This window comes from Hevea brasiliensis, chromosome 5, assembly GCF_030052815.1.
Source record: "Hevea brasiliensis isolate MT/VB/25A 57/8 chromosome 5, ASM3005281v1, whole genome shotgun sequence".
NCBI classification, from domain to species: Eukaryota; Viridiplantae; Streptophyta; class Magnoliopsida; order Malpighiales; family Euphorbiaceae; genus Hevea; species Hevea brasiliensis.
In genome coordinates, this window is record NC_079497.1 from 114,254,860 (window position 1) to 114,271,392 (window position 16,533).

The window sequence follows — 16,533 nt, forward strand, 5'->3', positions numbered from 1 at the left end:
AGTTATTAAACAACTTGCGCACACACATATATATATATATATAAGAAAGACCCTCTTTCTTTTCTTTTCTAAAGAATTCGGGACTCTTGCCCTTTAATAAATATAAGAAGACTCGAATGGCTCGAGTTTTCTTCAAATCAACCCTCCATCTTTGAGGAGATGGCTGGATTACTTTTGAGTCAATTGGTTGCCCGTTCTTTTCTGTGCCCTTTAATTTCAAGAAAAAGGTAAGAGAGTTAAGACACGAGATAAAACAAGAAGAGGAAATAAAAACAACAAGAACATGCAAGTTTTAGAGTTGGCTCATTGTTTTGTCACTTCAGATCAACATGCACTAGGACCACCCTATAACCTTCACAGGCGGCCTAGCCTGGCCTGGCCTGGCCTTGCCTTTTTCTCCACCGACTCCACCACCGAGAGAGAGTTCTACTCGGTTACAAAAACTCGGGTTTTAGTTTCACTGTAATAACAATCTTAGGCTTACCCTCATGATCGTGGGATTTAACTTGTTAGGTACACCGTGGTGTAACCAACGTGAGCTCTCAAGGATTGCTAGTGAATTGGCTCAGACCCATGGCAGAGCTCATTGAAGCAAATTTAGCTAGCTCTTGGGGTGAAAATGGAGACCCAGATTGACCACTCATGCCAAGAAAATCTCTTGTTAAACCACTTTCTAAGGAACTTGAACCTGGTTGCACCTTCAAATGAATTGGGTCATTTCTTTTCCCAGAAGATTGCATCACTACTTGATCAAGGCCGCTTGATCCGACCATTATAGCGTCGCCTATAGCTACGCTGCTTGTTACTCTTAAATTACTCTCTGGTTGCTTATTAACATTTTGGAAAACTTGGTGCAGCTCATTTCTGTTCTGGTTTAGAGTGTTGAGGTTGGTTGTATTGGATGAAGAGGACGAACTCATTAGCCCATAATTGTTGCTTCCAAAGAAAGACTGATTGCTTCTTGTAGAACCCATTTGAGCCGCCTTCTGAAGAAGAGCAGTGGCTGACATGGATGCAGCGGGCTTTGATTGCTTGTTTTGATGATTATCGGAATACAAAGAAGGCAATGAATCCACCATATTAGGCACATTGTTACCACCTTCTTCTTCTTTTAATCCATGAGGAAGTCCCGATAAGGTTAAATTACCAAAATTGGTGGTGGATGATGAACCATAAAGATTTGATCCCATTTGCACCATCTCAGGCAAGCCAGTAGAACTTGAAGATGCATAAAGATTAGAATGATTGGGCACAATATCAGCAGGATTGATCTGAGAGTTTGCCTGATTTAGCCACAGGGACAATCCAGTCTTCTGTTGAGCACTGAGAGAGGGCAAGCCATTGAAATCTGGTCTAAAGCCTGAATTGAATTGGGAAATGCCTATAATATCTTGAACTACGCCGCCCGTTACTTCACGAGGCAAATTAACTGTATCATTTCTGAAATTTAGATTAGTTGCTGAAGCTGAATTGATTCTTGCACTTTCTTCAGCTAAGGCATCACAAAAGGCTCTATGGGTGATAAAGCTATCTTTCCTGTTCCAAGTATATATATTAAATTAAAATCCCGATTAGTTAAGAACTTTGATCTATAAACAATGCACTTATTGTGTTATTTTTATATACCTAGTACTCATTAATGAAGTGAGCATTAAATTTCGATCCAAAAGCCACATGAAACCCTCTACACTACCATACGTTGTAGCATTTATTTCTTATGATGCTTATCAAAGAATGCAAAATAGAAGAAACATTATTAAAAACAAAGATAAAGCGGTGCACTGAATATACCTGGAAAATAAAGTCCCACAATCACATTTATATTCTCTAGTCCCACAAGTCTTGGAGTGAGCTTTCCAGTCAGATTGAACTGCATATTTCTTTGAACACTTCTCGCACTTCCATTTCTTCTCTCCATGTTTCCTACTATAATGCTTTTTTATTCCGGTGAGATCCCCGAGAGCTCTAGATGGGTCATGGTGAACGCAGGTCTTTTCTGGGCATATATAGACTTTCTTTTTGATGACTTCTTTATTGGTCCTTTGCCTTAGCTTCCATGGAAGATTGTGACCTCTCCGGTGAAGCTGCAAGTTTTGGTCTCTTTGGAAACCTTTATTGCATATTTCACAAATGAAACGGTTTGTGGCCATGAGAGTCTTAGGAGATAGAGCAATAACTTCAGCATCTGGATCTGTTAAGACACAGATTACTATTCAATTAGAAATTACCTAGCTAGAAATCTAAAACTTGTATGGAAGAAGCAAAGATAATTCAAGGTATCAAGCAAAAGGGGAGAATAAGCATATGGATAAGTTAATTTACCTGGTGTTCCAGGCAAATTTCTCTTCTTCTTGGGCACAGGATTAGGATTAGTTTTAGGGTTAGGGTTTGCATTCTGTTCTTGATGAGCAAACCCTGGTATGGAAGAAGGGATGGAGAAAGTATCACCAGACATCATTTGCATATCTAAATTGAAAGTGAGCCAGTCACACAACAAACCAAGAAGCTTACAGAAAGGGATAAAACTGTACAAACAAAAAAACAAGAATTTCTCCAAACACAAGCACCTAAATCTTTGTTATATTCAAAATAACTACCGACTCTTTATCTCTTTCTAATTCTGCCAAAAGACAAGAAACTCAAGCTTGAAATATAAACACTCACTCACCCCCACTACAAAATATAGTCCAAAATTAACTTCGGACTCTTCTTACAGAGACCTGGTTTACCTTTATTTGATTTCAAAAGAAAACACCAAAAACATGATGGCTATAGAGAATATCTCTTCTAATTATTCTCTAACTCTAAACCCTCGTCTCTCTCTCTCTCTCTCTCTCTCTCTCTCTCTCTCTCTCATTATCTTGGTCTCATTCACCATCATATTTAATGGATATTTTAAGCCTGGGCCATGCTTTTCTCTCACCCGTATCCTCAAAGTCGGTCAGCTATGGATTTGAATGGGCCACCACGGCCCCTCTTCCCCACCACTCTCTTTCTCAACAGTCAACACACACGATTCCAGTAGAAGTGGGCGTGTGAGAGACTGTGAGGTACTGCTGGCTTGTAATCCAGAATGTATAACAGCAGCACTAGTAGTAGTAGTAGGTTAGCATGCCTTTTTGTAGCCTTTTTTTAGGCTCAAACTCCAATTATATCAGAATAATGTAAAGAATGATACATAAATACAAGGCAATAATAAAGTAAAAAGAATATATAGTAGAGTAAAAGTAAGATAATGCATGTGCTGATGTTCATCTGGTAGCAGTAGTAGGAGAGAAGCAAATAGTGGGATTAACTGATTGATAAAATATTGATATTATGAGAGTTTTGAATCCATAAAGAAAAGGAAGGGTCTTTAGAAAAGTTGTTTGCCTTTGTCGCAACTGATCAGGAATTATTATAGCATAATTAAAAGCTAGACCCAATTTAGCAGCTGCGCTTGGTGGAAGGTGGAAGCGAGTCACAGAGATTACAGCAAGGTGAGACAGAGAGAGAGAAGAAATGGGAAGGTAAGTTCCCTTTCCCGAGGAAGTGATAGGACGGTCCGTGATACACTGCCTCACTGAGTGTGAATGTCAATGTGAATGTGGGCCCAATTGAGCTTAGACTTCTGCCAGTATTACCATGCACTGGAATTTTTTTTTTTAAACCGTATGGAAATTCAAGTAAATTTATAGTAATACTTTTTATCGTCCATAATACAAATTGCTTGTCTTCTTAATTTTAGAGTTGTTGTCGCAAGGTGTTTTGCGGTCGCCTGGACGAACCCTCACCGAAGTGGAAAAGAGTGAGGAGTCGCTTTTTTTTTATGGAAATTAAAAAAAAAAAAAAAAAAAAAAAAAAAAAAAAAAAAAAAATTTCAGGTAGCGGTCCGTAAAGAAATGGGGTATTAGGCACCCCACCCCTCTCCCCTCTCATGAGATTTTTTTTTTTTAACTTTAAATTAAAATTAAAAATTAAATAAATAAGAGGAAGAGGTTAATGTTGTTAATTTTGAATTTTTGATTTTTTTTTTTTTTTTTTTTTTTTTACATATAAATAAATATAAATAAATAAAGTGAGTTTAGTGAGTTGTTTGTTTTTGTTTTTTTTTTTTTTTTATTTTTTTTATTTATTTTTTAATTTGAATTAATTGTTAACTCTCCTCTCTCTCTTCTTCTCTTCTCTTTTATTTGATTATTCGAATTTGGATCTCCCTCTCTCTCTCTTTTTTTTTCTTTTAAGATTTTTTAAGAATATTTGAAATTTTCTCTCTTCTCTCTTCTTTCTCTTTTTTTTAATTTTTTTTTTTTGATTTGAGAATAAGAACTCATCTCATCTCTCTCTTTCTTTATTAAATTTTTTTTTTTTTTATTTAGAATCTCTCTCTCTCCTCTCCTCTTATTTTTTTTTTTATTTTTTTTTTTTTTTTGATTTTTTATAGAATCTCCTCTCTTCTCTCTCTTTTTTAGAGTTTTTTTGAGGACTTTTTTTCTTTTTTCTTCTCTTGATCATCTCTACATCATATCATCAGCCTAAAGCTAAGAGATTAAGGCATTTGGCATTGGAGGAGACAGCAAGGGACCTCTAAAATTCTCTTTTTAACTATTAGATCTGGGATGATATAGATTTGAATTTCTCTTCTCTGATTCACTACCTCCTTTACTTTTTGTTTTGCTTAATTTCATTTCTTTTTTTTATTTTTTTTATTTATTTTTTTATTTTATTCTACCTTTACCTACCCCACCTTTGTAGTCTTTCTTCTAGTCTTCTCTCTCATAACTTATTTTTTATATTTTTATTTATAAAAAAAAAAAAAAAAAAAAAAAAAAAAAAAAATAACTTAATAAACTACTACTTATACTATACTATTAAATAAAATACTACACGAGAATAAGAAAGAATAATAAAAGATAAAGAAAAAATAAATAACAAAAAAAAATAAACGAAGATATAAAAAAGATAAACCCCATAAATAAAACAAACACTAAAAAAAACAAAAAAAAAAAAAAAAATAAAAAAAAAAAAAAAAAAAAAAAAAAAAAAAATAACAAAAAAAAAAGAAACAACAAAAACTAAACTATCAAAATTGAACTAATTGAACTGAATAAACCTACAGATTGTAATAATGCTAATTACTAAATGAATATGATAGTAAAAATTATAGCAATAAAATGAATAATGGCCTGAATAATGAAATTGAATAAAAAATGAATAAAAATGAAATGAAAAAATAAAAAAAGAAAGAAAAATGAAAAAAAAAAGAAAAGAAAGAAAAAAAAGGGTAAAAAAAAAAAATTTATGAAAAAAAATTCAAAAAAAAAGTTCAAAAAAAAAAAAAAAAAAATCCAAGAAAAAAAAAAAAAAAAAAAAAAGCAAAAATTCTAAAAAAAAAAAAAAACTTAAATTTTTTTTTTTTTTTTTTTCTTTTTTTTTTTTTTTTTTTTTTTTTTTTTTCCCTTTTTTTCATGATTTTTATATTTTTTTTGAAGGATCCCTTTTTTTCGAATTCCTTTTTTTATGAGGAAAAGGGATGGAGGAAATTAAAGAAAAAGATTTAGAAGAATGGGAAAGAAAAAAAAAAATATCTTTTTAATCCTTTATTTTTTTTCTTTTTTGTTCTTTTTCTTTGATATTTTTCTTTTTAATTTTTTTCTTATTTTTTTTCTAATTTTCTTAATATAGAGAGCTTCCGCTTGTCTTGTTTTCTTTTTCCAATTGCTCTTGAATTCATTTTAAGTTAGATCAATGATGGGGATATGTATGTATGGTTGAGTATGAGGTTAACATCAGAATGGGGCATGTACTTTAACGGCGCAGCATGGAGAGATGCGCGATTATAATGATTGCTTATTACTGCTCGTCTTAGCTTTTCTCTCTCTGCTCTTGTTTTTTTCTTTCTCTTTTTTTCTCTCTCCTTCTTTCTCCTTTCCTTCCTCTTCTCTCTTCTCCTCTCTCTCTTCTCCTCTCTCTCCTCTCCTCTCTTCTCTTCTTCCCTTCCCTTCTCTCTTCCTCTTCCATTTCCTCTTCATTACGATTTATTCCTTCTTTTTTATCTTCTTAATGCATCCAAATTCATATATATATTTTTTCTCTCTCTTTTTCCTCTCTTCTCTTTCTTTCCCTTCTTTTCTTCCTTTTTTTCTATCTTTTTCCTTCCTTCTTTTCTTCTTTTTTTCCAATTTTCTTTTTTCCTGATTTTTTTTTTTTTTTTTTTCTTTTTTTATGATGATCTTTTTATTGATGATTTGAAATTTTGATGATTGATATGAGAATTTCTATGATGAACTAATTCGATCGAATCGATCCTCAATCTAGATCGATCTCGATCGATCAGAGAATGATCGCCGACGAATATTACGCTCGAATTAATTTAATAAATCATTTAATTTCTTCTTAACATGGCTCTTCATTCATTTTATTCATCACTTGATTTATTCTGCGCATCGCTCCTCATCTCATGGATGAGTCCTCCTCCACTATCGCTCCATCTGATTCCACATGAGATCCCATCTCCTGATCCTCCTATCATCAACCATCATCATCTATTTTGATCTAATATATGACTAGGCTTTGATTCCGGACTCTATTAGATAGGATGCTATCACTTATCTAGATTTTGATGATGTGATGATGATCGATCTTTTATAAATTGTGTGATCATTATCTATGATGTGTATGTGTATGATCTGAAATATGATCTGTCATGATCTCGATTTGATTATTGTCCTTTTCGAAATTAAATTTTATTTTAATCATTTATCATTTTCTTTGTATTATTTTTTTTATTTTTTTTTTTTTTTTATTTTTTTATATATATTTTTTTTATTATTTTATTATTATTTTATTTTCTCCTCCTGTCATCCTCCTTAATTCGATCTCTCTCCTTCCCTACATCCTCTTTATTATTGAATTTCTCGAATATCTCTAATTATAATATTCCTGAATTAAATGTGATCTTCGAATATGGCTAATGAGGGAATAATCGAAAATGATCCACCTTCAGTAATAATTAAGCATTAAATGCTAGTATTGTCCCCATGACATTTTTAAATTAAATCCTCGATTTTCAATCTTTCCCTTTCTTTTTTTCTTCTTCCTCTTTTTTCTTTTTCTTTCTTTTTTTTTTCTTTTTTTTTTTTTAAATTTTTTTTCTTTTTTTTTTAATTTTTTTCTTTCTTTTTTCTTTTTTCTTCATTTTCTTTTCCGTTTTTCTCTTTGGGCGGAATAAGAGGTCGGAGAGCGAACTCAGCCCTTCCACTCGTCCTCGTCGAATTCGAACCTCCTAAAAGACTCAGCAAAACTCCAAAACAGGAGAAACCTCCTAGGAACTAGAGAGAAAACAACTTCAAAATCAGCAAAACAAGACTTTAACAAAAGAAAAAATTAATCATCAAGATTCATATGAAACTTTCAAAATTTCACTTCAATGCTCACCAACTCATTAACTCATTCATTCAATTCTCAAATTTATTGATGAGCAAAATTCTTCTCTGGTTCTCTCAAAAGCTTCTTCATTCACAATCATCAAGTCAAAAATCTCATTCTCAAGCAGAGTCTAAAAGTTCACCAAGCTCAAATAGAAGAAAGTCACTCTCACTCAGGCGAAGGCCTAGTTCAGCCCAAATGTGCTGCACTCAAAGTGCTAAGGGAGATTCTGCATCGGTGAATTCGAGCAGAGCTATTCCTCCTGAAAATTCCTGTTTTCATTGGTTCTAACCTCTAAGCTCCCCCAAAAGGAGCTTAGAAATTTCCAGCGAGAAAAGGAAGAAATTTAGGTTTAGCCAAATTTTCCTTCCTCCAACAGAGAATTTCCAGAAATCAAAAGAGTTCCATTACAAGAAAGGAAATTCCAATGAAGATGGAAAGAAATTCTCATAGGAAGAAAGGGTGATGATCTTCTGGATAAAAGATCCCAAAGCGCAATGGAATGATGATGAATGAGTTGATGACGCCAATGAGATTAAAGGTTGTTCTCTCGGCTTGTTCTTCTCTTTTTTCTTGACATCTTCTATCTTTACTTTTTTTGGACCTTTTCTTTCTTTCTTGCCTTTTGGCGCCTTCTTCGGACTTTCTTCTCTAGCCTTTGGAGAGCTTCTCTTTTTCAAGAGAGAATCTTTGAAAGAAGGGGCCTCGAGGCTTCGATGCCGAGGCTGAGGAGGAGAGAGGAGAGACTCGCTGCCAGAGGCATGAAGAAAGGCGTCTCAGAAGCCTGCCTGCATGATCAGGGAACCCTCGCCACCAAGCCCTCTCCACCTCTCCTCCTCTGGGGTCCCTCCTCCACCGTCCCCCACTCCTCTCTCCTCCCCAAATCCCCCCCTCCTAAGAAATCCTCCAACCACCTTTCGAGAGAGAAGAACCGCGAGGAAGAGAACCTTCTTTCCTCTGAATCTGGGAGAATCTATCTACCTTCCCTAACACGCCGAGGAGAGAGAACGCTCCAGCTCTCTGAGCACAGGAGCACTAGGATGAGGAAGAACAATGAGCTGACTTTCAGGACAGGGAAACCTCGCAGGTGGGAGAAGGAGAAGGAGAGGGAGAGAGAGAACAGTCGGGAGAGGGTCAAGATCTCAGTGAGAGAAGCTTAAACGAGAGGCGGAGCGCAGAAATCGAGAGGGAGAAGCAGGGTCGAAAGCAAATTGCACTCTCTCGCTCACCTCAAGAGAAAGAAGTCGGGGAGCAGAGAGCAGGAGGAGGAGGAAGAAAAGAAGCTCAGGAAGAGAGGCCGAGCGGAGTCAAAGAGGAAGAGCGCTTCGGCAAGGGGGAGGGAGAGGAAAGCCAAGAAGAGGGAGAAAGGAGGAAGATGGAGGACTGGAGGCTCGAGGAGGAGGGGAGAGAGAGGAAGAGGGAGAGTGAGAGGGAGTAGAAGGAGATAGAGGAGAGAAAAATGAAAGAGGAGAGGAAGAAATGGAATGGATATAGAGAGAAGATGAAGGAGGTGAAATTTGTTCAAAATGATGAGTAGATATTTGAAAGAATGAGAAAGTAATTATTGTTGAATGATAAAATAATTTTTGAATTTTAATTGAAAATTATTAATAAAAAGTAAAGATTAATCAAGAAAAAGAAAAAAAAAATAAATAAAAAAAAGAAACAAAAAGTAAAAAAATAAGAAAAATTAATAAAAAATTGGTGTTAAAACTTTAAAAGAAACTATTAAATTAACACTTATCGATTGGACTTAATTTGGTAAAAAAACTGGATTAAAAACTTTTAAAAAATTGAATTGAAACTTTATTTGGTTGGTAACTTTGAATTTGGTTTGGTGGAAAACTACGAAATCGATGGAATTAATGGACGAGAGGATGGATTGATGAGAGAGAGGGATGATCGGGATGGACAATTTTGAAAGATTGATTCGATTAGATGATTTTGACGGATTATTTGAAAAGATTCGGAAAGACTTGAGGATGTGGATTTAATTTTGATGATTTATTGATTTCGAAAGAGAGTGATAAAGATTGATTTTAAAGGGATTGATTTTGAAATATGGTATCGACAGTTGCAAACATTATGTCCCCTGTATGGTTTTGTTATTTTTATGTTTGTTTGAATTTTGAATATATTTTTATAAATTTAATTATAATCTGATTCAAAAATTTTATATTATGACTTGATTGAAATAAATAGTTATATGAATCAATACAAATATTATAATATTTTATTATTTATAATAAATTTATGAGATATTTGAGAAATATACTGATATTAAAGTTTAAAATTTTTGAGTGATTGTATCTTGTTATTGAATTTTTTTTTTTTTTTTTTTTGTGATTGTGTCTTAAATTTATATGGATGTTATAACAGGTCTCATGTCAAATTTACTTCAATTTGCTTTATTTCATGATTAAATAATTAATTAGCTTGGTCTATTTCATGATATTGCATTATAAATTTATATTCAGAGAGGCACCAATCGAGTTAATATATATGAAGAAGAGAGATTAATTCTCATCCACGGGATAAATTTATTAAAAAATGAACTACATATTCTCTCCATCCCACTTTAAATAATGTTTTAGAAAAAAAAATCTCATTTTAATTACTATTTTAAAAAATTAAGAAAATATTTTTTTTTTCCAACTTTACCTTTATTATTATTATTCTAATATATTTATCTCTTATTGCCTTTCTACATTCACAAAGTGCTACAAGAGTATTTTAGTCCATTATTAGCAATTTTTTTAAAAAAAAATTATGATAATTTTTATATAAAAACTTTATTTAAAATGGGACAGAGAAAATATAAATTAATAAATTTATAAAATTTTAAGAATATTATCTATCTAAATGCTGCCATCCTATTTTGAAAATGTTAAAATTTGAGTTTTATGTATTAATATGAGAGTAGTGTCTTGTATTTGGTAGTGAATGGATCTTATGTTAAATGTTTTTATAATAAAGATCATGTCCATATTGAAATCAATATATATTATTTATTTTATTTCGTAAAAGAGATGTATAAAAAAATTACTTTTAATAATTAAGCTTCAGTTTAGTAATATTAAAATTGTGTCTAAAATTATAAAATTATAAATTTTAATTTTAATTGAAATTGATTATAAAAATATATATTTTTTTATTTTATTGATAATTTTAATATTATTAAATTAAAATTTATTGGTTAATAACTTTTTTTTTTTCTTGTTCATGATCTCCAAACTAAGAGAAGATGGTGAGATCATATAACCCCTCATTAGTAGGGTAGACCCCCACATCAATTCCATCTAAAATTAATGGAGCAAAGCTGATTAAAATTGAGAAGGTCAAGTGTCCATATATGAACCCCACCCATTTTCAAAAGTCTTAATCAAAGCTGACTTTGAGCCAGCAGACTCATTGTTTCATCTTTCATAATCCATTAATCAATGACAATTAATTCATAATATAATACGCTCAAATAACAATTATACATCTTTTGGCTCCATGCACATGGATTTTCTCTCCAAGCTTTTGATTCTTTCTCATCATTCCCCCATTTTCGCATCCAAAGCTCCTCTCTCTCTCTCTCTCTCACATATGTGTGTGTATATATATATATATATATATATATATATATATATATATATATATATATATATATATATATATATCAAATAAAAACCCTAATTCCCAGATGAAATTAATTAAGAAGGAAAATGAATATTTGATAAATGTTATGTGTCCGACCAGAAAGGACACATCTCGATCTCTTGCACTCTTCTTATCTATTGCTTAGATTCCCACCCACAATGCCCATAATAATCTTTTCTTTATTCTCTTGCTGTGTTGCTGCTCTCGTTTTGGCCTTTCTTTGGCAACATTTATATATTATGACGAATTAATTCTTGAAATATGGGATCTTATAGTAAACGAAATATTGGGTATTGATTATTGTGCCCTTGATCATCGTATCCCTTCTTGGGCCAAGTATTTTTGTTTCCTGTGCTTTATATATATTAATCAATGGTTTAGATAGTTAATCAAGTATTAACAATTTTTCATTGGCTGTTTCTAATATAAAATATATTTTACCATTAAATTAAATATTTAAATAAAACGTTACTTAAAGTGTGAATAATAAATATACGAATTTATATATAATTATTTGATTTAATGATTGTAAAACTTTTCTATATTTAATAAGTATTTTAATAATTAAATGTGTATATTTCATAAATTTTGTCACGACCCAACCTATGGGCCGGACCGGCACTAAGACCTGGGCCAGCCTAAAGCCCTCGAGGCTCGTAGTAAGCCTAACTATTCTTTAACCCAACTCTAAGGCCCATTTGGGCTCAATTTCAAGAATTCAACCGGACAGAGTCTGACCATAAAATGGACCTTTCAACGGGGAGTTTTTGACTCACCCGACCTGTAAACATGATATATAATCAATTGGGGAGCTCAGCTCACCCTCCACATACTCATAACAACACAAAAAAATAAATAGGAGCTCAGGTCCCTCATCCAGTTCAACAAACATGCATATAATAATAAGTTTACAGGCCCATCATGGTAATTATATTACAAACCCAAATCAAATGAATATTTCTAACACATGCGGAAATTCTAGGAGGTATCAGAATTATACAAACTTAAATAAACAACCTGCGAAGGAGAAAAGCAGGTTAACCACAACAATAATCCTCCTGTAGCCTGAAAAATAATGAACAGGAGTAAGCGTTCAACTCAGAGAGTAAAATATTAATTTTAACCATAATCTCTATAACTATCTAAAGCTAATGCACCCTGTAGAGTGAAATGCAACATCGGCAATATTTTCACATCATAACAGCAAAAGGTAATTTGGAGCACTCACACACCCGATAATATCAAACAATATATATATGGGAGCTAATCCCCTATACAGCTCTCTTAATCCAACTTGTGCCAGTGAAGAACCCAGCTTGGACTTTCACTTAATAAACCAAATCGGGGTCCCAGCGAAGAACTCAAGCTGTGTCTACCCCGAAGGACCGGGTCCTAGCGAAGATCTCAAGCCATATCTACCCGTCCTGTCCATAGCCAACACCACACCAAACGCACGCCAACTCACACACACTGCTCCAAATTACCACAACAACATCCATCGCACTTTAACAATTATGAATGCAACATAAAATATGCCTAATGTTTAACTACATAGATACATATTTATAAGTTATGCATAGGCATGCTTGAATATATAATAATAACGAAATTACAATTAAAATTAATATTTTACTCACAGACTTAACAGCAGTCACTGTGGCGGCTGGGTGGAGGAAGAAGGCTGTCTCGGCTCACCTGATAATTTTATTATAATCATTTAATAAATTTGACTCAATACAAACTAAGAAAAGACCAAATACGTCCTAAGTCATGCTGAAAATCCGGCAGAGTCTCCCCTATACCTAGAACCTACCCAACCTGCAAAATGGCTCAAAACGCACTTCTATATTCACAAATCATACCCTCACAACTCAATCATATTACGCAGCCCCTCCTGGGCCCATCTAAACAGTCATCAATCACAATATGTAAATTTACAGTTTAGTCCTTATAATTGATCCTTTTTGTAAAAACTACCCAAATAAGCTCTAAAATTTCTAAAACTTTGCCCCGAGGTCTTTAGCAATATTACTAAGCTAATGCAAAAAGAATCATAATTTTCTGAGCTATCACGAATATTTTATGGATTTTTAATCTCATTCAAGCACTAGAAAATTATGAAAAAGTAAGGTTCGGATTTAGCTATGCCAATTCCGACTCTGGAAACACGCTCGGAACATCTGACAACAGTGGGGTAGCCAAAATCTCGATCCAATTCCAAGACTTTTTCGGTAGCCGGTCTGTCTAGCTAGAAATTCACAGACTCGGGCAACTGTCGAATTTCCATGAATTGAAGGTACCAATACGAAGCCCACAATATGGGGGTTAGTATATAATTTTTACGAAATTTTTTAAGCTCATTTAATGCTCGGAAAAATATTACGAAGTTCTGTGGGACCACCAAAAAACGGTGTCAGAAAATTTTGAAATTTATATTTTCGCGAAGCTCTCGACGAGTGGAGTGCTCTGGTACTCTCGGTTTTCTCGTGGGGTTCACGGTTTGCGAGAAATCTAGCCCGAAAGTCAAAATGGGCTAAAACTTTCCAGACAAAAATTGGACAAACCGCTTGATGGATTTTGCTGTTCTTAGTGTCTATGGAAAGCTCTTGAGGTGTAGATATTGTTTGACATACGACCCGGCCAATCGGTGGCTGGATCAATCGATTTTCGGCAGGGAAGTCGAAACGGCGTGTGCGCATCAGGTGGTCTTCACGCGCGTTTTCCGATCGCCTAGAGCCTTGGCCGGCCGTGGGGAGGTGGTGGGGCGGTGCGCCGGCGAGGTGGGAAAGGCTGGATGGAGGCGGCGCGGCCTGGGGGTGAGGGAGGAGAGAGAAAATGGGAAGGGAAGAAGGAGAGGTCGGGCGCGGGAGGGAGAAGAAAGAAGAAAAAGAAAAAAAAAAGGGCTGGTCCGATTCAACCGGTCCGATCGGTCTAGTTCGATTTGGCCAATTCGATTTGAAATACAAAATTTTAAATTTTTACTCTGCCTTGGGACCGAAAACGAGGTCCAAAAATTTCGGAAAAATTCTAGAAAACTCAAAAAAATTCGTAGACTCCAAATATATTTTTAGTTTTATCACGTGATCTTTAAATTAATTTTTAAAAATCATCAAAGTTTTATAATTTTAGAAAATCGAACCCGATTTCTAAAACCCGAAAAATCTCAAATAATTTCTCAAAATTTAATTAAAAGAAAATATCAATATTTACCAAAAAATAATAAATTTAAAAATTAGGGGTGTTACAAATTTAATTTTTTTGTTTATTGATTTTATAAAATTTTAATATAAATAAAATTATAAACAATTCAATCTATATACATAATTTTTATAATTTTTTTATAAATAATTTTAATTAAAACTTCAACTTGAAATTTCTAAACTTTCACAGTTTAGAGGCAAATGCAATTCAATGAGTTAAAACTGTGGGTATAATTTTTATATTTTCTTGCCACCCGTGATTAAATATGTGGGAACTTGAGCTGCAGGAGGAAGTACAATACATATTAAGTTTTATATTTCAGAGAACAAACATCTAAGCATCAAGTTTTATTTGTTTCTTGCAATTAATTAATTGAACTTATTAAACACCATTGTTATTGAGCTTATCGATGGTTTAATTAATTTAATATTGAGTCATAAAAGTGCACCATTATTTGCCCATGTAAAACAATTTCCTCCTTGGTATATATATATATATATATATATATATATATATATATATATATAGTAACCCCACATGGGCTGTCTATATGGTAACCCTACACATTACTTTCTAATTGACTTAAAACTGGACTCGGCCGAGACTTAATTTGAAACCAAAATCGATTCAGTTTAATTCAGAACTAAAATTGCTTAAAATTTAATTAATAAAAACTGGCTTGTAACTTAAAATTATATGGATGCCTCTCAATTGATAAAATAAAAAAAAAAGGGAGGGGTTTTAATTTTTAAAATGCTTAATTATTTATATGTTTGTTCAAGAAATTTGGCCCAAATTTCTTGGCTGGGAGCTGTCGGTGCATAAAATATATAAGGAAATATATGCCATGAATATTTAAATGAAGAATATGATTGGTGTTGTTTAATGCTGCAAAGATATATAAATAAGTAAACAAAAATCAAGGTTCTTATATAATGAAACTTAAATAATATTTAAATTAATTACTGAGTTTTAATTCAGTAGTATCGAAATCATTTTTAAAATTGTGAGATTTTATATTAGAATTTTAATCAAAATTAATTATTAAAAAATAATAATATTTAAATTAATTTATTATTTTGAATAAATTTAAACAATCTCTACTCTCACTTTTTCAATTTATCTCATGTTAAAAAAAAAAAAAAAATCGACTAATCAAGGGAACATGTGAGGGTCCATTAACTGGCAAATATATCTTCGGCCTACAATGTTGCAACTGAGGCCCAATATGCCTATGCACAATGAGTGTATTTTGGTAAGGAATTTAAACCTAAGCTGGAACTTGCTGACAATTATAACTAAGAAAAATTATTAATTTTAATTTAATTTTTATTTCATCTTAACATTTTTTTTAATTCAATAGATATTAGTGGCCATTTTATATATTTAATTGAAAAAATCATATAATAAAGGATTAATTTTAAAAAAAAAAAACCTAAAGTTTGACAATTTTTATAATTAAACTCTAAAATTTACATAATTATCGATTAAATTCTTATATTTTATTATATCATTTGTTTTAAAATTGATTCACTAAGTTATTTTCAGGTTTATTTCATAATCAACCTTTTAATTTCAGTTTTCAAGAAGCTTTAAAGTCAAGCTTAGAAATAATAATTCTTCAATTTTCATTAAAATATTAGACTGTTATATGTATAGAAATATATGTAAGGCATATTCTTTCTTTGAATGTTGATGTTGATGATAAGTATTTAAGCATAAAAACAAGAAGCTCATAGGATTTAACATTAATTTTTTTATGTGCACCAATAGAATGGAAGCATCGGCATAAACAAGATCATTTTTTGTCTTCCTTAATAGGAGCTCATAGGATTCAACATTTATGTTTTATTTACAAATGTTGTCCCTTGTAGTAACCCAAAAGGGGTGAATTGGATACTATTTAAAAATTTTGGAAGCTAAGAAAGTTTAATAGAAAAATAAGCATAGGAAGAGAGAAAAGAAAGATAGTGAACGCAAAGATTTATAGAGGTTCGGTTATCCAAAACCTACATTTTCTCTTCAAGATTCTCTTTGAAAGTTAACTCTACCATCTTTCTTCTTTGGGTGAAGAACCCCTTACAAAAACCACAAGAGAAAATCTTACTTTTTTACATATCCTTTTACTCACAAGAGCAATAATGTTCTAACATACTCAAGATACAATAAATACTTTTAACAATTTTAATATCACTCTCAAAAAACAATAATTACAGCTCAAAACAAGCTCTGAAGAAATTAATTGAAATAGCTCAAGTTCTAGAGAGAGAAAATAGGAAA

At 32.5% G+C, this 16,533-nt stretch overlaps 1 protein-coding gene across 1 annotated transcript; it reads right to left on the reverse strand.

Annotated features, from left to right (window-relative positions):
• Positions 1-249: 249 nt before the first annotated feature.
• On the reverse strand, positions 250-3,101 carry LOC110660123 (zinc finger protein JACKDAW). The gene is made up of 3 exons (XM_058147517.1): positions 2,323-3,101; positions 1,792-2,191; positions 250-1,536 (listed from the first exon to the last, which is right to left on the reverse strand). The coding sequence occupies exons 1-3, from the start codon at positions 2,462-2,464 to the stop codon at positions 543-545; spliced, it is 1,536 nt and encodes a 511-aa protein (XP_058003500.1). The 5' UTR covers positions 2,465-3,101; the 3' UTR covers positions 250-542.
• Between the last annotated feature and the right edge of the window lie 13,432 nt (positions 3,102-16,533).

Excerpts from the sequence above, each read along its gene's own strand:
- LOC110660123 (XM_058147517.1), bottom strand. The coding sequence starts at position 2,464 with ATGCAAATGATGTCTGGTGATACTTTCTCCATCCCTTCTTCCATACCA. Across the intron at positions 2,192-2,322 it reads AAATTTGCCTGGAACACCAG|ATCCAGATGCTGAAGTTATT; the intron begins GTAAATTAACTT and ends GTGTCTTAACAG. Across the intron at positions 1,537-1,791 it reads TGTGGGACTTTATTTTCCAG|GAAAGATAGCTTTATCACCC; the intron begins GTATATTCAGTG and ends TACTTGGAACAG.